The sequence below is a fragment of the Gopherus evgoodei genome, chromosome 12 (genome assembly GCF_007399415.2).
Source record: "Gopherus evgoodei ecotype Sinaloan lineage chromosome 12, rGopEvg1_v1.p, whole genome shotgun sequence".
NCBI lineage: Eukaryota > Metazoa > Chordata > Testudines > Testudinidae > Gopherus > Gopherus evgoodei.
In genome coordinates, this window is record NC_044333.1 from 19020874 (window position 1) to 19042647 (window position 21774).

At 41.1% G+C, this 21774-nt stretch overlaps 1 protein-coding gene across 6 annotated transcripts in view; it reads right to left on the reverse strand.

Annotated features, from left to right (window-relative positions):
• The window catches only part of PHKB (phosphorylase kinase regulatory subunit beta), a 206971-nt gene that overhangs the window by 10051 nt on the left and 175146 nt on the right, over positions 1–21774 (reverse strand). For 5 of the 6 annotated variants that reach the window (XM_030581825.1, XM_030581823.1, XM_030581826.1 and 2 more), the window contains 4 exons: positions 11346–11480; positions 5356–5485; positions 4834–4941; positions 3142–3282 (listed from right to left, as the gene is read on the reverse strand). In XM_030581825.1, the coding sequence (XP_030437685.1) occupies positions 3142–3282; positions 4834–4941; positions 5356–5485; positions 11346–11480 (514 nt within the window). The remainder of the gene's footprint in view (positions 1–3141; positions 3283–4833; positions 4942–5355; positions 5486–11345; positions 11481–21774) is intronic. The other variant, XM_030581824.1, reaches the window with a different exon arrangement.

A 21774-nucleotide genomic window follows, 5' to 3' on the forward strand; every position in this document is an offset into this window, starting at 1 on the left:
AGACTACGTTTGGTCCCTCAAAGGGCAAGGTCTGGCCTTATCGTCGTTGCGAGTCCACCTAGCAGCTATCTCCACCTTTCACCCGGGTGCGGACGGTCGCTCCGTTTTTTCTCACCCGACGGTGTCGAGATTCCTTAAAGGGCTGGAACGTTTATTCCCTAACGTCCGTCCCCCTGCTCCAACCTGGGATCTTAACCTGGTGTTGTCCCGGCTCATGGGGCCCCCTTTGAGCCGTTAGCTACTTGCTCCCTGCTCTACCTCTCTTGGAAAACTGCCTTTCTAGTGGCTATCACCTCAGCTAGACGGGTGTCGGAGCTCCGAGCTCTTGTGGTAGACCCCCCATATACGGTCTTCCACAAGGACAAGGTGCAGCTGAGACCACACCCTGCTTTTCTGCCCAAGGTGGTCTCAGCCTTCCACGTCAACCAAGAGATTTTCCTTCCGGTTTTTTTCCCAAAACCTCACTCCTCAGGCAGGGAGCAGCAGCTCCACTCGCTGGATGTTCGTAGGGCTCTCGCGTTCTACATAGAGAGGACTAAGCCCTTCCGAAAATCCCCCCAGCTTTTTGTGGCGGTAGCGGACCGTATGAAAGGGCTTCCTATCTCCTCCCAGAGGGTATCCTCTTGGGTTACGTCCTGTATCAGGACCTGTTATGACTTGGCCCATGTCCCTACGGGCCGTGTGACTGCGCATTCTACCAGGGCGCAGGCGTCGTCGCTAGCTTTCCTCGCCCGTGTGCCCATCCAGGAAATCTGTCGGGCAGCGACCTGGTCATCGGTCCACACCTTTGCTTCCCACTACGCCCTGGTCCAGCAGTCGAGGGAGGATGCGGCCTTCGGAACTGCAGTGCTCCGTGCCGCGACTTCTCACTCCGACCCCACCGCCTAGGTATGGCTTGGGAGTCACCTACCTGGAATGGATGTGAGCAATCACTCGAAGAAGAAAAGACGGTTACTCACCTTTGTAACTGTTGTTCTTCGAGATGTGTTGCTCACATCCATTCCACACCCGCCCTCCTTCCCCACTGTCGGAGTAGCCGGCAAGAAGGAACTGAGGAGCGGGCGGGCCGGCAGGGGTATATATAGAGCGCCATGGCGGCGCCACTCTAGGGGGCGACCTGCCGGCCCACTGGAGTTGCTAGGGTAAAAAAGTTTCCGACGAACGTGCACGCACGGCGTGCACACCTACCTGGAATGGATGTGAGCAACACATCTCGAAGAACAACAGTTACAAAGGTGAGTAACCGTCTTTTCCACACAGCTGATCCAAGTGTCAGTTGGACTCAAGATTCTGCAGCTACTTGATGGGTTCAGTCAACTTTCTTGAGCACATAGTGACTTCAGCTTTATATACCTTAGTTTTAGGGCTTGATGGACGGGGCCATCCTCTGATTTCTATTGGACATGTGCCTGGTAAATGCTCAGATTTCAGCTTTTCCAGTTTCTCTGTTGCTTCCATCGGTATCCAGTAAATAACAAGTTGTTAGATTTCATTTCAAAGACTGTATTTCCCCTTTTATTCTTTAACATAAATAACTGTAGTTTATATTCTCTAGTGAGACCTCAAGTAACCATATTTTAGATTTTAACTCCTTTGGAAGTCCAAGCAAACTGATAAGAGACATTCACATATAGAAGGATATTGATCTGATTCATAAGGCAATCAAATGTGCAGCTTTTAATCTAGAGTGAGAATACTCATGGTATTTTTGGTTTACAAGGGAAACATACAGTTTAACATGTAGTTTAGATTTCTTGGGTTAACAGGCAGTTTGCCTAATTTCACCTTCATTCTTACAGCCAGTCATTTCTATTTCTCTTAACTTGCTGCTTCCCCACCCACCTCTTGATCCACTCCTAACGTGCAATAGTCACTTTGTATAAGAAAGCAGGGTGTGACTCTTGCTTGATAACTTAGGGTATGTCTGTACAGCAGCTAGACACCCACAACTGGCCCATGCCAGCTGACTCGGGCTTGTAGGAATCTGACTGTGAGGCTGTTTTATTGCTGTGTAGACTTCTGGGTTTGGGCTCCAGTCAGTCAGAATGTCCACACTGTAATTTTATAGCCTTGTGAGCCTGAGTCAGCTGACCCAGACTCTGAGGCAAGCAGTCGCAACAACTAATTAACTGTACTATAAGGAACTAACCAAGAACTAACTATAAGAAGATAAGCTAATTAACTCATGTGCATGAGAGGTAGTTCAGTTTAGCTCTCTGCAGCGGTAGTGAAGGAATTGAGATGGTCAGAGGTACTCTTCCTTGTGTAGATGGAGCCAATCATGTCATCCTAGCATAAGCACGCTACTGCCCTTCTCCAGTAGATAGACCTTTGGTATACAATTGTGTAGTTCACCATTAGAGGCATCAAATTCTGTAAGTGGGAACATACAGAGGCCATTGCAGAAGGAAGACTTTTATATCATTTTGGAATATTTTCTTTAGAACTATTTAGTGATCGGTGGTTAATTAGAAACCAGTGCTGTTTCCTAAACTACTGAAGAAGAAACAGCTCAGTAGGTTATGGCCACCTCCTCTAGAATCAGTAATCAATGGGTAAACACTTTAGATGCAAAACTGAGTTTTTGTTACCACCAAAATGTTCTTGTTGAGGTCAGCTGAAGTTTCTGGGTACTCAGCACTTCTGAATATCTGGGCACTTATTTAGGTGCCTCAGAATGGATTTAGGATCCTAACTTCAGGCTGGTTTTAAATATCATATCCTGCATCTATTTAGATACCACCACTGCTTACCTTCTTGCTCCTCTATCAAAGAGGAAACATTTCATTTTAACACACTAACTTTTTCCTAAACAATCATTCTAACATTCAGTGAGGTAGGACACACTTTATCTCAAGCACCTTTGTGGGCTCGTTGTCTAGCCCTCAAGGACTTGGAGTTCAAAGAGATTTACGATGGCTGTCTCTGTTGCTATGAAGATACTTTTACAGACACTACAAGATCCATCCATAAACCTGTCATATTACATAGTACTTAAATAGAATTAAATTTCATGGATTCCATTTGGGAGTTCTGTATGTCTGTTTTATTTTCAACCTCACACATTTACAATTTGTTACCCAATTTTGCCTTTGATTGAGAAGAACGGTAAATTTTACACGAAGTGAATATTTTACTCACTTGTTTTTCAACTCCCTTTAGCCTGATCTCATCTTTCTGGAAATAATGAAATGCTTCTTTCACCAGTTTGTCCAAATCCACTTTATCCTGAAACTCTAACTCAGGGTTTCTCTCCAAAATAACAGATACAACCATTAACAACTAGAATAGGAAACAAACAAACAAAAAACCCTTGAATTTTAGGCCAGTTTAAGATTAGGTTATGTAAAAGATGATGTTGTAAACACAAGCTCATGCTTGATACAAGCCATATAGCGATTCCTGAAGAAACATCTTCATTAAGGCAATGTAAACAGGTAATATTTGAATTTCTATATATTGAAAAAGCAGAATTTTATATAAAATATAAGTTTGAAATTGATGAAGTAGGTAGAACAGCCAAAAGATCATTACAGTAATCTGAGGAAATAACCAACACTAGGGAATAGACAAAGGCTTAGCTGTAGGCAAGGGCAAGCATTTGTAAATATGAGACACATTAAACAACTAAAATCTAGATGTACTACCAATGGAATCTATATAAGCAACAAACAACAAATTTAAGTCCAAGGATACTGAATTCCTTGCAGCTGGAACAGTTTTAAAATGGGAATAACTGACTTGCCTGACTGACCTGCAGGCCTTAAGAGTGTGACTAGCAATTGGTGGTGGATTGTATATTGATCACTTGTGTCCTTGGGGACTCTAGGCCAAGGTTTCTCAAACTGGGGGTCAGGACCCCTCAGGGGGTTGCAAGGTCATTACATAGAGGGTCATGAGATACCAACCTCCACCCCAAACCCTGCTTGCCTTCAGCATTTATAATGGTGTTAAATATATTAAACAGTATGTTTAACTTATGGGGGGGGGGGAGGTCGCACTCAAAGGCTTGCGATGTGAAAGGGGTCACCAGTAAAAAAGTTTGAGATCCACTGCTCCAGGCCATATCTTTCAGCTGCAGGTTGAGATGTTGTACCAGTAGTTGTTGAGCATGATCAAAATAGTTTTGGACTCCTAAGTGCCAGGGAATATCCAAGGACAGATTCATAGTCGCAGGCAAGAAATACTAGGCAGCTACTGAAGGGAAAACTGCCCCCTGGTTTGCTCAGACAGCATGCCCAGGGCCTGGCTCTAGGGGGAAAGGTACCTAACAGGATGGCAGGACTCTATTGCCTCACTTTGTTAGCAGGTGTTGTAATACTGGAGGGAGCTACTGGTTAAATACTGTTGATTCATTGGGGCAAGTGTGGCTCTTTGGATTGCCCAAGAGAGAGGGGAGGGAGGAGTTGTCATCTGGCAGGTGGAACTGGTGTTTAGAACAGTTGGGCTTTGAAGAAAGGATCCTGTGGCTTAAGTTGGGGGAGGCATACAGTGCTATTTTGGAATTATCATTTTATTTGAAAGTCTGCTGCTCCCCTGGCCCAGTATTATTAACTCTATGGCTACTGTTTGCTTTGTTTGGTGCAGTGTGGGGACCCCAACATCCTGAAATGCGTTATCCAAATACATTAATGTGAACCTGCTTAATATAAAACACAAAAATCTATGGAGACAGTATCCTACAAACTGCCATAGTAGTTTGGATCTGCAAGTGCTTATCTGTGATTTTAAACCACTCTTGTTAATTCAATTCTCTATGGGGTTCAGTTACTCTCTCTCAAAATTGTTACCTAGTCATGTATATAAAACTTCTCTTAATCATATGGTACTGACCTCTACAATAATTTGTCTGTATTCAGGCTGGTCAATATTTTGCAACATGTCTTCAACCAGAAGGGAAAAATTCATCTCATACATAGTCATATCAGATAGTGTTGGCTGCTGAAAAAGACATAATACAAATAATAAAATGCTGCATGTATTTTAACCATTTGATTTCAATAAAAATTTCTAATAGAACTGGTCGGATTATTTGTTGTGGATTATTTATCCAACATTAACAATCTGGGTTCCGTTGGATCAAAGGAGAAGCAAATTTCTAGTCAATGATAACAGCATTCTGTTAGGAGTCTTGTCTGAGATTTTTTTCCTCTTCAGAATATTAAAATATTTTCACTGCAGTTACAAGCAAATAGTAAACTCAAAGCTTCTTCCAGCACCATAATATGTTATTTTACACCTGGAATCCTTTGTTATCTGTAGCACATATTCCATGAAAAGAGAAGAAAAATACAATGGCAATGCATTCAGTAGTTTAAAAACCAATGTGTAACTCTCTGAAGATTTTCTTTTTACCTGTGGTAAATATTTTTCTGCTACTATTACACCATTGGGGGTTCTCTCCAAGATTTGCCACACCCTGTCATAGAAGCCATGGGGAGTTCGATTCAGAGAACCATCTATTTGACGTCTGTTAAGCCAACATCTGTGGACAAAACAAAACGACTGAAGGGCTTGAAAAACCAATCTGTTTCAGATTCAAAACAAAGCTTTCTTTGTGACTTAATTAAGCCATTAGGGTAAGCAATAACAGTAAATATCCATCAATGATGCACACACAGTATGTGTTGCATTTCCTGATAAATATGAAATATGGAAATAAAAATAGAACCTAAAAAGAACAAAAGCAAGATGATTTAGAAGCTGGAGTGTTATGCTTAAATGTGGGATGGTGTCCTCTTCTTCTTCTTATTATTATTATAAGTTAATAATAACTTATTAACTGGTCTAAAACATTTAACACCTAAATTGATTTAACCTAGAAGACAGGACAGGACATAGGCCAAATTAAACTCTGCTGTAACGACACCAAAGTCAATGGAGTTACCAGGTACTAGGGAAGAATTTGACAGAACATCTATAATACGTAAGAAAAAATATATATGTTTAGGGAAATTATATATATATATATATATATATATATATATGGAAAGCAAATTTGCCATTTAATTTACCTGAGATATAATTTGTCAGGCACATGTGTATGGCACCAAAATGTTTACACGTTGCATAAAGAAGAAACCATGATCCATGCTAGAATTACTACAGTATACATATTTCCTTTATTATCCCCTCTACTGTATGTAATACAATTTACAGTGTTAGTATAGCTTTCATATTAAATCCAGCAATTCCAAATAAGAGTGCAAACAATGTACTAAGTTGAAGACACATTTTTATACCAATAAAATAAAAAAAAAATTGAAGTTGGTAAACTGAAATTTTGTTGGTGCTTCATCCCAAATGTTCAGTGCTTTACAGCATTTGTAATTTTAAAGAAATTAAGAAACCTACATTTATGAAGTTGATTCTACTGTTAATTTAATAAAAAGGGTTTAGTAGACTAATGTAGTACAGTATTGCCAACCACGAGCATTGAAAAATCATGAGTCAGATCCCCCAAAATTATGAGATCAGCTTAATAATGAGATTTTGAAGGACAATAAATATTGGATTTTGTTTATTTGTCATCCAGTTTTTGAGCGTTTAGTGGATCATATCTTCAAACTTTTCTTTGCAATTATAAAGGACTACAAACTTACATTTTTTAAAAAGAAAGGTGAGATTCTTACAAAGAAACATGACTCCCAGAGCTGGGGCTTTAAGAACGACAAATATTGCAAGACTAGCAACAAAACTGTGAGAACTGGTAATAATGGTAATGGTTGTAATGAGTAAATTCAGTCTACAAAACTACAGTCTATGGTAGCAATATTTCATAGTTAGTTTATAATACTTTTATTTAACTGAAAAAAAATTTTTTCCTAGCAGCTGTATAGTCCTCAGAGGTCTTCTCTTTGAAGGAGAAAATCTTTTCCCATGCAGCAGGAGTTTGTACAAGCTCTCTGTGCTGAACTGAAAAAACTTTCCTGAGAAACCAAACTAGGTTCTTAGGGTAAGGGCTGTTTTCCTCAGTTATTTTAATATTACTAAAAAAGAGTGCAGAAAAAAAAAGGAATTGTGGACCAGATGCCTCATTTCATACTTCATCTCTCAGCTCAAAGATATAGCTGTTTTATTAAAAATTAACAAGTCTTGTTTAGGAGAGCACAACGTCTAACCTGTATGCATGTGCCAGACACTGGCGGCAGAGAAGTCAGAAAACTAAATATTATGAATTATTTACCATGCCAATTTGTGTAGGTAACCTACATTTTAATTAGTGCTGTGCTGAATAGTTTTATATAATTGAATGAGCTGGTCCCATTAGGCTGTTGGAAAATTTATTATGACCTTAAACTCCTCATTTAAGATACACTCCCACCTTATAACATTTTGAGTGTTTGAACAGAGTAACAGAATAACCACCAGTTTCGGTTACCTTTACTCTCTGTGAAGAATGAAAGAGATATCTCTATTATTATTATTATGAATATTATATATACTGTTTATTAGATTAGTAATCTAATTACTAATCTGTTTATTAGATTACTATGATGCTGTTAGCTATCTGGGATCTAAGAGTTTATTTAATTCTTGGTAGTTATACATATCTGCAGGAAGGCAGGCAATGGCTTTAGAGATAATCCAGTCATGAAAATTTAAGGGAACAAGCCCTGTGAAGTCTTCCTCCAGCCATGCTGGAGCTTCAGGCGGAAGTCGGGAACAAAGGACTTTTTGAACTGTTAAAATGCCTCAGCTCTGAGTTAAGAGTGCCAGATGGTTAGGTCTATCATACTCCCAAAAGGGAGATTCTGGCAGGTGTCAAATATAGATAGGCCTGCTAAGAAAATATGGTTAGTGTGACAAAATGGGAAATTTTCTGCAATATTTTTATGATTCCTGTGTGTGCTTCAGTTCCTCTCTATACTTTGAAGTACTCCCCAGTGGGGGAGGAGGGAGAAAGAGTTAAGTCTGCTGTTGGGGCAGCACAGGTGACATCAGATGGGGTGTCGCCTTGCTGTCTGGGCTACAATGAATGAGTCACTAAGGAACTGGCTGAAACTGACCCAGATCAACAGAGGTTCCAGAAGCACAATGGAAGCTCCTGTGACTGAATGATCAATGCTTTGGGTAGGCGGGGTGGTGAACTCAGCACGTCCCTGTCTGAAGACAAAAGACAGAGTGATGACGGTCAGGGGATAAAGAATGGGCTTCTGGCAGAGGCTGCCTGCTCTTACATGGGACTGTCGAAGGGGTCAGAAAGAGACAAACTGAGTCCATTACAGCTTGGCTGCTGGATTACTCTGGCTTGGCCGGTGGATTGCTCTGGCTTGGCCAGTTGGACTAGGTAGATGGATTATGTATTATTCGTTGTGATATTTGCCTCCTCTCCAGCCAACCTACAAAACTGAATTGGACCAGGGCAGGAAAAGGCCCATGAACAAAGAAGAACAAAGGGACTGTGAGTAGGATTAAAAGAATCCTTCTTTCAAGGGAAGTATGGTAGCTGTTTGGGGGAACCAGAATAACACACAACACTTTGCTGGGATGTCTGAAGAAGTCAGGTCTGCTGAGGTTACCATCAGGAAATGGTATGACAGGTATGCACGTAGACTGTTTGTTGTTTTAAAATCCTTCTTCTTTAAGTTCTTTTTAACTACTGCTAAAATAAATAATACTTTTGTTTTTGTAAGGCTGTCTGAATCAATGTACACAGTGACACAGACAACCTTCTCGATCATCGTATACACCACTCATCACAGACTCCCAAAGAGAGAACATGCAGGATAAGAATGGTAGATACACAGGATACTAGACCAGGCCCCGGGCTATAAGAGTGGCAGAATTGTGAAACTCTGGCAAGAGATCAGGCCTGGTACCTGAGGGGGTGCACTCAGGGGGGCACAGATATGGCTAATTCTGTGACATATTGGTGGCCGTGTGCGTGGGATCATGCCAATAGTGAATCTCCAGTAAGTAACAGCAGCACTAAGAACAAGTATTGTAGAGGAAAAACCAAGAGAAAAATTGTCCTATATTTTAGGGAAGCGGGGGGAGACGAGAAACAAAAAATGAATTGTGAATTGCTCAGGAAAGAGGAGCTAGAAGAGTTGTGCAGCAAAAGAAAGCTAAATTCTAAAGAGCTGAAAAAGACACAGCTGGTTGGCCTGCTGTACACAGATGACCAGAAAAGGAATTGTGGCTCAGAACTGGATGAGGACTTGAGGAGAACACTCAGTTCACTGGCAGTCCAGCAGAGGCCAAGGGAGACAAAGGCCAGAATTGACCATCAGGACTGGGATCCCCGAGGGAGGTATAGAGGATGATGTACATGGTGACTGAAGAAACAACCAGATGCCATCAAGAGTTTCCTGAATCAGCAGAGTCTAGAGAAGGAAAAGCTGCATCTGGAAGAAAATAAACTGGAGCTGGTGCAGTGCCAGCATAAGTAGAAACAGAACCACTACGAGCAGGATGTGAGAGAGAAGATATGAATTGGATCTGGCGCTACTGCACAGTCAGTATATATCAATTTGATAAGTGAGGACAGACACTGAACACCAGCCTTAGGAGGCAGCATAGATTTAAAATGGTTACCTTGCTACAGGTATGGAAATGACATGGATGTCTTTTATATGCTTTGGAGGTGAGCTGTGAATTGAATGTATGGTATTTATCTCCTTTATTGACAGGGAAGACTGTCACCCATATAGCCCAGAAGGACTATAGAAATTATGAGCCACGTAAGCAAGTCTTACTGCAAAAAATAAAACTGTAAGAGGAAATTTCTGACCTCAGTCTCCCACATCAATTTGTGATCAGCATGGAGATAATGCCCTCAGCCTCTATCCTGCTCATTTGTGATGCACCCAGCGGCGGCTCCAGGCACCAACGCTCCAAGTGCATGCCTGGGGCAGCAAGCCGTGGGGGGCACTCTGCCAGTCACTGTAAGGGCGGCAGTCAGACTGCCTTTGGTGGCTGGCCTGCAGGAGGTCCACTGGTCCCACAGATTTGGTGGTGATTCGGTGGCAGGTACGCCGAAGCCACGGGACCAGCGGACCTCCCACAGGAAAGCCGCCGAATCTGCAGGACTGGGGACCTCCTGCAGGTGCACTGCCAAAGGCAGCCTGCCTGCTGTGCTTGCTGCAGCAAAAAAGCTAGAGCCGCCCCTGGATGCACCAATTAAAAATGCTCTCTCTGGCTGCTAATAAAAACCAGGCTACAGCCTTGAAGGAGATGGTACATGTCAGACAATGTGGCTGGGCTTGAGGATGCTGAGGAGACAGGGGATTTAAACAAGGAATAATTACAGTTCAGAAGGAGCTGGTCAACGAGCAGCAGATAAACCCTGCTTTCACTGGTGAAAACTCCTTAAGTAACTAGTCTTGGGATGTTGTTTGGTTTTTAGTGTCAGGCTAGGTTAGGAAAATCCTACACATCAGATGTCTACAGTATCAAATATTACTTTATTGTAAAGTTTCAGACAAGGATTATGGGGCAATAGAGCAGGTTTTTAGACATGTACAAGAAAATCAGAAAAATCACAGACAGCTTAAAGAACAAAACAAATCAATGTGTGTCTTCACTACCTCTATATGCATAACGAAGGCTATGTTTTAGTCACAGGTATTTTTAGTAAAAGCCATGGATGTGTCCCTGACTTGTACGATATATCCCTGACTAAACCTTGGGAGCAGATTTGTGCTGGGGGGGGAGCAGCCCAGGACCCCTGCTGGTGTTGAGAGGGATTGGGGGGGGTGGCGGGCAACGGTGTGTGGACCACTGCTGGTGCTTGGAAGGGCTGGCAGGCTCCCTACCCGGCTCCCTGGAAGCGGCAACGTCCCTCTCGTAGCTCCTAGCTTCACGTGCTGCCCCTACCCCAAGTGCCAGCTCTGCAGCTCCCATTGGGTGGGAACCGCAACCAATGAGAGATGTGGAGCAGTGCCTTTGGGCAGAGGCAGCGCACAGAGCTAGGAGCTGATGGAGATACATGTTGCCGCTTCTGGGGAGCCCCCCAAGGTAAGTGCCTCCCAGAGCCCTCACCCCCTCCCACACACATCCAAACTCCTGCTGCTGCTCCTGGGGAATGGGGGGCGGTGGCCCAAGACTGCCCCAGCAGCAGCTGGTGCGGCTGGCCCAGGAGCTGCCCGAGCTGCTCAGGTGGCCCCTGGGCCAGCCGCACTGCCCACTGCAGAAGTCACGGAGGTCCCAGAAAGTCATGGAATCCCTGAATTCCATGACCTCTGTGACAAACTCACAGCATTATACATAATGTATGACAAACATAATTAATTGCAGACACCTATGATTTAAGATGCATACAAATTATTTCAGAAACACAAAGATTATGCAATTGATCTATTATGAATAGCAGCATGAGATACAAACTCAAATTTCATTACCTCCCTTGCTGCTGCGGCTGAAGAATATCCAACAGAAGCTGCTTCACTTCACTAGGCGACAGCTGGTATAAATCCCTGGGTGGCATATCCCCGGCACGGATTTTTAGTTCATACTTCATAGCATGGATAATCCATCTGAAATATAAGAAGGAAAATATTTATTTATATGACATTACATATACACATACCCTTTAAAATGTATGAAACAGAACTTTTTAATAACATAGTTCTCCTCTATCTACACAGCAGCTGGAGAAAAAAAATCATGTGGTTCCTTTTGAGTATCACTATATATGTTTATATATGGTTCTGGATTACAGAATGTATGCTTTTTACTGGAAGACAAGAAAAGTGCAATTTCCTAAAATAAAATGGTCTGATGCAATACCCCTACAGAACTCAGACAGATCTTTATATGTAACTTGGGCTGCCAGGAGATGCATCAATAACTCGATCAACAAGATGCTATTATACCAATTTTACTTTGTGATGGAGTTTGTTCATTTTCCCACAGTGCATTTTACAAGTCTGATGCAAACTGAAAGTAGTACTGTATAAACAGTTTTAGGAGATGGGTTGTAAAATAATATTGATGTATATGTGCTGTTTACATGGAAGATATGTTTGCCCCATGAATTTCCACTTATATCACTGACCTCCACTGAAAAAAATCATTATCTGTCCTCTGATATTAAAAAAGTCAATTAATATTTAAAATTATTTGCTGTTGTGATTTAATTAAAATAATTATGGAATCAATAATATTTTTCTGTTCAACATTCAGTCTTAGGAACGCAGAACTTGCAAACCATTAGAAAGGAGATGGAAAATGGTTTCTTTTACATCTTACAGAAGCAATTAAGTCCTACAGTCTTTAACTGAATAATGAATATGAAAAGAGACTGTATTGCTAGGTCAATTTGGGAAGCAGGATTACTCAGCTACCCTGTTTTCTTACAAAGTATAGCTCCTTCAGAACACAAGGGTATTTGCTGTCAGAAGTTAAAAGAAATTTGACTAGGTCTGGCCCTCTAGGGTGGGCATCCCATAACATTATACTCAATAAAAGTGGTTGTAGGGCTTAGAGTCTCTGTTCAGTTACCATAGTGAAGGAATGAAGAGAGGATGAAATTCACAAGTCTATTTATAGCAAGTATTTCCTAGGGATTCACTTTTCACCATTGTATTAAACTTTCATGCATATTACTTTGTTGAGAATACAACATATCCTCAAAAGAAATTATTTAACGGTACACAATATATTTATATAAACACATTCACAAGTCTTAAAACTTCATAATTTCACAAGTAAGAGTATCTAGTATTTCTGTGATGCCAGCAAGACTCCTACACCTGGACATATATCCTACATTGCTTTGCAGAGTAGAGCCTGATTAGGAGTCAAGAAATGGTGCAGAACGGGGAGAATAAAAATAAATCAACAGGCAACGTAGGAATAACAGTGGTAAAGGAGAACAAATTCACAAGAGATTAAAAAGTTGTATCTGGAAACTCAGAACTAGCCCACTTTGTTCAGATATAACCAGATTATAATCTCCTGACTCTCACTGATCAGCAGTTAATCACACAGGTGGTCCCACTGGTTTCAACTATGATTACTCATATCTATTTATTTAAAGGAAAGGCAGGGTAGCACATGATATTTGGTACTGAACACACTATTTAAGGTGTGCCTGTTATCCCTATTATTTTGAATATTTTCCTCCTCCATAAAAAAAGGGAAGGCTGGTATTCATAGTCTCAAAAAAGGGAAAATGGAAGAGTTGGTGTTTAAAATGTACTGTATTTATGGGTATAGCTGAAAAAAGTGACAGTTTTACCACACAGTCATTTCTATCAATATTAGCTGCCTTTTAGAAGAACTTGTATGCATTGTTGGTCTCAGCAGATTAGAGAGACAAGATGGTTGAAGTAATATCTTTTACTGGACCAACTTCTGCTGGTGAGACAGACAAGCTTACACTGAGCTCTTCCTCAGGTCTGGGCAAGACCTCTGTGTAAGCTTGAGAAAGCATGTCTCTCTCTCACTAGCAGAAGTTGATCCAGTAAAAGATGTTGCCTTGCCCAGCTTGTCTCTCTTTTAGAAGAACTGTCATAAAAAGCATAAAATGTTAAAAGCAAATTATATTTGGATTGTTTAATGGAATATTGAAACTACTTATAAAAACTGGCCTGTTTCCATTACAAGACAGTATCATTTAGAATGAAATTATCTGCTCACTGGAATGCATATGGACTGAGTCACCTGACTTCAGTTTTACAGACTGAACAAAAAATAAGAGCCTGTATTCAAGTATGTCACTAATTAGTCAAATGGCACTTTTACACCATCAGTAGAGCATCACGATGTATTTTGATACATCACTGTTTATTGTTGAAGCCTTTTTGAAATTAACTTATTTTTTAAAAAATCATTATATAATGTGGTACTCAGATTTTATTAAATTTGGATGACTAACACTTTTTCTTTCTCTATAGGAAACTTAATGTCAAGACTACATTGAAACTTTGAAGCTATGTTTGGGTCGGCACAAATGAAATGCCTGACATTCCTGTGTCATACATATGCCATTTTAATTTAAAAGTGTTTTTTATGAAAAGGTTAAAAACTTGAGCAATGCCCTTCAGAATACAATATACAGGCCTTACAGATAAAGTAACAAAAGAGCAACCTCCTTCAAACCAGTTCTGATATCCATACCTACATATATAAACAGGACAATATATAAAACAAGTATCCAAGATTTAGCACTTTAGTGGAATGTCTCTCAAAAAAATAAATACAAAAAAAAAGTTTTTTTTTCCTACTAGGTGCAAGATTTCATTACAGAGAAATTTAAGTTACAGTTACTAAAAACATAAAAGACAGATACAAGATTTATAACCTAACAATTAAGTCTGATTTTTCGTATTCTTATAAATTCAGTCAGGCTGAGATTATGTTGTTTATTTGAGCCAATAATCGAACGTGAAGCAACAAGACATACTTTTAATGGTAACCACCTTTTGATATGTAGCTCTGATGCTCCATTTGTGTATGTCTTTGTATTGTTTTATTTAAGAGGAATGCTAATAATAATTCAAAGAGAAATATTGTTTAGTTCTCTCAGTTTCCATATATTGTAGCAGGGAATTGGGAAGGAAACTGCTTATAATTTCCCAATTCTCTGGCTGGTTCTGTGCCAGCAATAAGCTGCTGTACACTCTACCATCTGACAGTTATTCCCAAGGGATCACTTGCTAACTTATGACTATAAATGGGCAGGGCATCCTGACCAGGCCCATTCCCCACACCAGTCATAAGCTTTGTGCTGGGCCTGAAGGATAGCTTTACACTCCTAGAATCATGCAAAAGAAGCAGAACAAGACTGAGAATCTGTACATAATGCCTACTCATACATTGGGCAAAGATGGATCATAGTACATGAGCTGTGTGTTACCACCTTCAACAAATGATTAGCAGATGGATATACTGGACTTTAAAAGAAGAGAAAACAAGGAAAAAAACTTGCAGTCTCAAGCCCCCCAAAGTAGTCAAAATTACAAGTTATTAATTCAAATAAACTCAAGACAAATAAACTCATGTTTGCCTGTTTTAACAGTGATTTCACAGTGCAAATTGAAAAGCTTTGTAGTCTCCATTTAAAACTCTAAATTATTCACACAGTTCCTGTGTATGCATGTAGACTGAATCACTGTTTATGAAACTTTTGAATGCTGAGACGCCACTTTAAGAAAATGAAACCATTACACGCCCCAACCTTGCAACTCCACCCCTTGCTGAAAGTCGAGACGTCCTAGTGTATACATCTTCCTTGCCCACTACCCACAAATAGTTCTTATTGCCCCTCATCCCCCTGCCCCACGTTTGGGAAATGCTGATGTAGATCTTCAAAATAGGATACATCATCTTCTTTCTTACATGCTTTGATGAGCCATGATATAGTTAATGTTGACATTTAAAATTTCATCACTGGCACCTAAGTTAAAGCCCATTCCAATGACAATACAAGCCTCAAAGCTATTGTTTCAGACTCTACAAACTCATGCAGATGTCGCTGCATTGCATCAGTTCCATTCATTTCATGTTCGGAAAGTTCTCGCTGCAAACATAACTAGAGACTTTTTAAATAAATGAATTCTGAGACTTTTTAAAACAATTGAGAGATATGTTCATGCCTCCACACTGAGGGTAGTCCTTTGGGCATGCCTCATCTTATGGGAAACGCTGACTTTAATAATACAAGTGCACTTTCAGATATTTTGTTCAGAATATAAAGTCATTCCTCCTTCACTTTCCTGCCAAGTCCTGAGTAGCACCCTGAAACCATAGATGTCAGTAAGACTTAAGTCAGAGCCAGGAACATTTTCCTGCTTCTCTTTTGTGCTAGTTATGTCATCAAGTGCGGTAAGGGACTCAAAGTTAGGACGTATGGCAGGATAAGTGATTTTCAACTATAAAAAATATATTGACTTTTAAATGACTAACAAATACACGTCTGTTGAACATCCTAAATCACCAACAAAGTTTTTGAATAAAGATTTGAAGCTTATATTTAAAAATCACCATGCAACCAAGGGTTTGATATTTTGAGTTAATGAGAGAGATATGCCCAATTTCTCAGTGTGTGGTGAAAGACAGAAACAGGTGTCACCCACATGAAAGGAAGCAGTGTTCTACAAGAGATGTATTATCAATGAAAACATGGTAATTTGAAGGTTTGTGTACTGCACTTGGATAATAATGATTCAGACAGCCATATGATTTGACGATTAATGGATAGGTAAGGTAGATTTAGCCATGTAGATAGCGATTCTTACCCCAACTCTCATATCAAAAGTCAGAAGCAAACCTGTAGAAATTACTTTTAGTGGATTATGGGTTCAGAGCATCAAATTACATTTATTTTCTTTGCTTGGACAAAGCAATGTCATTGTCCTGTTAGTAAAATACAGAATTACCTTTGGAATCGGTTCACTGATACAAAGATGCAGTTTAGGCATCAATAGGAGTTCATTCACTGACAAGGTATTTTCTGTTCATAATTGCTTATGTGAGGTGTTTTGACAGTATAAAATGTGGAGATGAAAAACGTTTTATCAAATAAACCTTTAGAAGTATCTCCTACTAAAACCTGAGTGACAGAGCTTGGGTAGAAAGCAGGTGATTGGAGATCTTTATAGTAATGGGTCTGTCAGGAACTTCATCTTTTTCAACATGAAAGCCAGACTACAAATCAATAATGAGATATCAAATCAAATCATTATCGGACTGGAATACTATTTCTGTGAGAAATTTAATTTTACTTATTGAAGTGGGTGATAATAGAAAATAAAATTGAATCTAAATGATGAAACCTTGGAACAGGGAGGAACACTGACGCACTGAGATTGGTTTAAAGATGATTCTGGGGTGAGTCATGTGAATAAGCAGACAGTGCAGAAAGTATGTTTTACAATGGAAAAAAAAACTGTTGCACTTATGAGCGACTCTACCAAATATGAATGGTTAATAAAACAAATATTTTAGTATGACTAAAGACAAGTTGACTTGAAAACACTGCTACTGCCCATGGGTACCTTGCAAATTACGCGTATACTTGCAGTTACAGTCCTTCTGGCATATCTGCCAAAGAACAGTTATCTACCCTACAATAAATGTGGTCTTCAAGATGTGTTGTTGGCATGTATTCCACTTCTGGTATGCATGTGCTCCATGCACACAAAATCATAACCTTTTCAGTAGCAGTGTCCATTAGGGCCGTACCTGTGCCCTGCACACCCTGTGGCTGAGGTCGTAGAGGGCAGGGTATCTGCAACTGTTCTCCAGTTCCTTTGCTAAAAGAGGATCTAGATTGCTAGGAACTCCATTGTAGTGTGGAAGGAGGCTGGGTTGTAGAACACACATGGACAAACATCTCAAAGAACCACAGTTATTGTAGGGTAACCAACCATTCTTTCTTCTCTGAGTGACTGTCTACATATCTTCCACTTTGGGTGATTCACAAGCAATAACTCATCATGGAAGTGGGTACTCAGAGTCTACTGAAGCAGTGAGTGCAGGACAGCTGTACTGAAGTGGGCATCGTATCTAGAGCCTTATACCAAGCAATAATACTGAGTGAAGGTGTGAACTGAACTCCAGGTAGTTGCTTTGCAAATCCAAAATAAGGACACCTTGCAATGAGGTGGCCTGAGCTCTGGTGGATTAGGTCCTAAATGGTCCAGATAGGTCTAAGTGGGCCATAATGTAGCATGTCTTAATATAATCTAAGACTCATTTTGACAGTCTTTGTCAGATCTGCATCTTGTCTGATCTTCCCAAGGATTCCTGGTATCAAAGGAATTGGTGGGTAGGAATACATGCATCCCAGTGACCATGGAATTAGAAAGATGTCTGACAGAAAACCAAGACTGGCTCCTGTTCTGGAGAAGAAACTTCATCATTTGTTTTTCTGGTCAGATGCAAACAGGTCTAAGCTTGAGTACTCCCATCTGCACAAAAATGGAGTTCCTGTGTGACCATTCATAGTTGTTTCAGTATTAATGACCGTGATGGTCCAATAGGGTATTCTGGGGAAGATGTAGAACCACTGGCATGATGTGGTGTCTGAGGTACCATTCCCCTAAAGATGGATTACGTCATGGTACAGCAGCAACAAGTGAGCTCTTCCCTGCTTGTTGATATAGGGCATTCCTGTGGTGTTTGTGACAACTCAGAAGTGCTGGGAGGAAAGCTGTGCATGCCAGCTGAATAGCTCTCAACTCCAGGATGTTTATAGGAAGGTTCACCACCTGGAGGGACCAGAGGCCCTGGATTCAAAGGTGGCCCAGATGAGCTCCCCATTCTATTATGGATGTGTCTATCACTTTTGTCATACCGGAGAGAAAGGAGGAGGATGACACTCCACTGCAGGTATGCGGTGAGTCCTTCCACCAGTCTAACTAGGAGAGGACTTCCTGTGAAATTCTGACCAATGTAGCATGTATATAGTGTCTGCTACATAGATTCACTGATCTTTGCAACTTTTGCATGGAGCAAGGTGAAGTCTGTTAAAATGCATCACATAGGCACAGTTTCAGGCAGGCTTGGGCCAATATTCTTGGATGAGACTGAACCTGGTTGATGAGATTTAGAATGGTGAGAAATCTGACATGCAGCAGATACTGCCACTATGAACTCTATGCTCTGAGTAGGGGAAAGAATGGATTTTGCTCTGAGGCTCAGTGCAGTGAAGAGAATGAGGATTACTCAAATTGAGTCGTTCACTCGCTGAGATGACCAACCTTAGACCAGCCAGTTCAAGTAAGGGCAGATTTGAATTCCTTGCCTTTTCAGATGTGCAGCCAGAATTGCTAGACAATTGGTGATGACCTTCTGGGCTGTGGATAGGCTAAAGAGAAGAACTCTGTATTGGTAATGAGATTCCCACAAGAAATCGGTGGTATTTCCTGTGGGCCAAGTTAATTACGATATGAAAGAATGCATCCTATCTTGAGGACCCAGAGTTGGAATTATGGACACCAACATCATCATCCTGGACTTTAATCGACAAATGAATTTGCTGAGTTGTCGAAGATATAGGATGGAGCACCATCCCCCTTTCTTCTTTAGGGCCAGGAAGTAAAGCCACCAGCCCTGGAATTTCAAGGACACATCTTCCACTGCTCCAAGTTGCAGGAGGAAGTCTACTTGTTTCCTGAATAATATCTTGAGGGGGTCCCCAACAGGGAAAGGAGAGGGGGTGAACTGTAGGAATGGATTTACACTGGAGTACCCCTTGTGCACAATCTCCAACACCTACTGGTTTGAGGCAGTCCCATTCCAAAACAAAACAAAATTAAACAGTTCACAGTGGGATTGGAGGGAAAATAGGATTTACTGGTTCTGCACGGCTGGAGACTACATTGTCAAACCTATGTTCATGAGGTAGATGGAAGATGGGTGTGCAGTGGAGGCAGGGGCAGAGGGTCTCCTCCCCTGGGACCTCTGCCCCTCAAAGGCTCAGACAATCTCTGCTGGCTATAATGGTACGAGGACGGTTGCTTTTACCCCAATAGGGGTTAGGCTTGTACTATCTCCTTCTGGGAGCTAGGGTTTTATACACCAAGGAAGCATAAGGTTGCCCTTGAGTCTTCTCGTCACTGTTCTTATTAAAGCAGTGGCAGACTCAACACCCTCTTTTTAGGGCCCTTGAAAGAGACTTCGGGAGGGCAGGTGTTAAAATGGTAGACAGGGTGAACTAAAAGGAGTGAGCTTTACTATCATGGCTTCCAGTCCCACTATCTCCTGGGACCACATGATTTACCATGACACCCTTGAGAGCCTCCCTTGTCCTGATCCTGAGAGATGACCTGACCAGACTGAGCCAAACAAAGCAACCCAGATGACATAACCACTTCTGCTGGCTCCAGAAGAGTCCTGAACACCACCTGGAATATGAGACTTGGGTTCCTGATATCATCCCTTCCTTTATATGCCATTTTCCTTTCCCTGCTTTATTTCTTCTCTTTCCTATCACTTTCTCTTTTTGACTTCTCTAGAAAATACAGTTGTATATTTTGCAACAGTGCTGTAGGGCCCTAACCAGCCCAATGCTAGTACAAGTTTGCCAAGTCTCAAAGTGGCACACAAGACAATGTATTGGGTCCATGTTTCTTCAGCACATAGGTTGCAAGTGAGAGTCAGCAGCAGAGACATAAGTAGCATTTTCTATATTTTGTATTTTTTTTTGGAGTCCTTTTGTGTGTGTGTCTGTCTTGTTTTGTCTGAAAGGAAGCAGGAACAAATTTTAAACAGCAGCAGCTCATTTCAACTTACATTTTCTCCCACACACACACACAAAAGGCAGTTCCTTATAAAAACTCTTTACAGCTAAAAGGAATACATGATGTTATCTTTACTAACCTTGGCAGAATTATAAAATATTTTTGCATAGAAAATTACTCTTGAACAGTGTCTCCAATATACAGGCATAAATATGACTTCGCTCAAAATTATGAGTACATTTGTGCCATATCATATTGCTAAAAAATCTGTAATGGCACAAAGCATCTGAAATGTCCATAGCAGGTTACATTGCAACAGAGCAACCTGTATTCTGACTCCTGTGTGCTTACTGAGGATATTACTGTGTTGATAAATACTGTGAAAAGTGTTACATCCTAAACGGGTTCAAAATACAGTAAAAGCTGTTTTATCCGGCACTTCACCAACCGCAAAGCTCTAAAACCCAGCATTTCTGATCTTCATTGAAAGTCCGGTTTATAGTTCACACTGTCCCTGCTGGCCCTGCACCAACTGCAGAGCCACCTACTGCATCTCCGCCTAGGAGCAGCCAGGACAGGTCACTGCTTGCAGGAAGCTGCCTGAGGTGAGCACATCCCTAATCCAGCACCCCACACCCCCCTCATGCCCCAAGCCTCCTCCCATACCCAAACTCCCTCCCAGAGTCAGCACCCCGCTCCCCATCCTGCACCCCAACTCCTATCCCCACATCCGAACTCCCTCCCTCTTTGTTAACTAGCATTTTTCACTAATCGGCACCCCCCATTCCTCCAACATGCCAGATAAAACACCTTTTAATGTAATTTTTTTATTGTGTAAACATATATCTGAAAAGCAGAGTGCATATTCCATCAAGATGCACTGAAAGCATGCAAAGAAAATACACATAGTATAAGACGACGGGCATAAATGTTTACTCCTTGAGTGAAAAAATAATGCAACACAATTCTAAAATACATTTTAGAAAAAAGTTACTAACCTGTTCTGTAACTGTTCTTTGAGATGTAGATGTTCATTCCACACTTGGTGTCAGTTCGTCCAGTGCAGTGCCATTGGAAACCTTTTCCCTCAGCAGTACTTGTTGCGCTGCTTGAGGTACCCCTGCTGCCATGAACCACTGCATGATAGTATAAATGGCAGACCTGTCCCTAGCCCCCATCAGTTCCTTGTTGCTGTAATTCTGATGAAGAGGGGTAAGAAGATGGGTTATGGAATAGACATGTGCAACACATCTTGAAGAACAACAGTTACAGAACAGGTTAGTTTTGCTTCTTTGTATGATTGTACACCTGCATTCTACTCTGATTCATAAGCTGTAAGACGGGGCAGGATCAGAGTTTACTTCAATAAAGATTGGAGAATGACTCATCCCACTCTAGCATCGTATCTGGAATCTTCATCTGCAGCACAGTGGGAGGCAAACACGTGGACTGAGGACCAGGTTGCTGCTCTACAAATGTCTGCAGTTGGAACTTGTGCCAGAAAAGCCACTGAGACTGATTTTGACCTCGACGAGCAAGCTGTGACTGTGTCAGGCAGAGTGACATTAGCCAAGTCATAGCACATGATTATGCAGAATGTAATCCAAAAAGATTATCTGGGTAGAGATTGATTGACCTC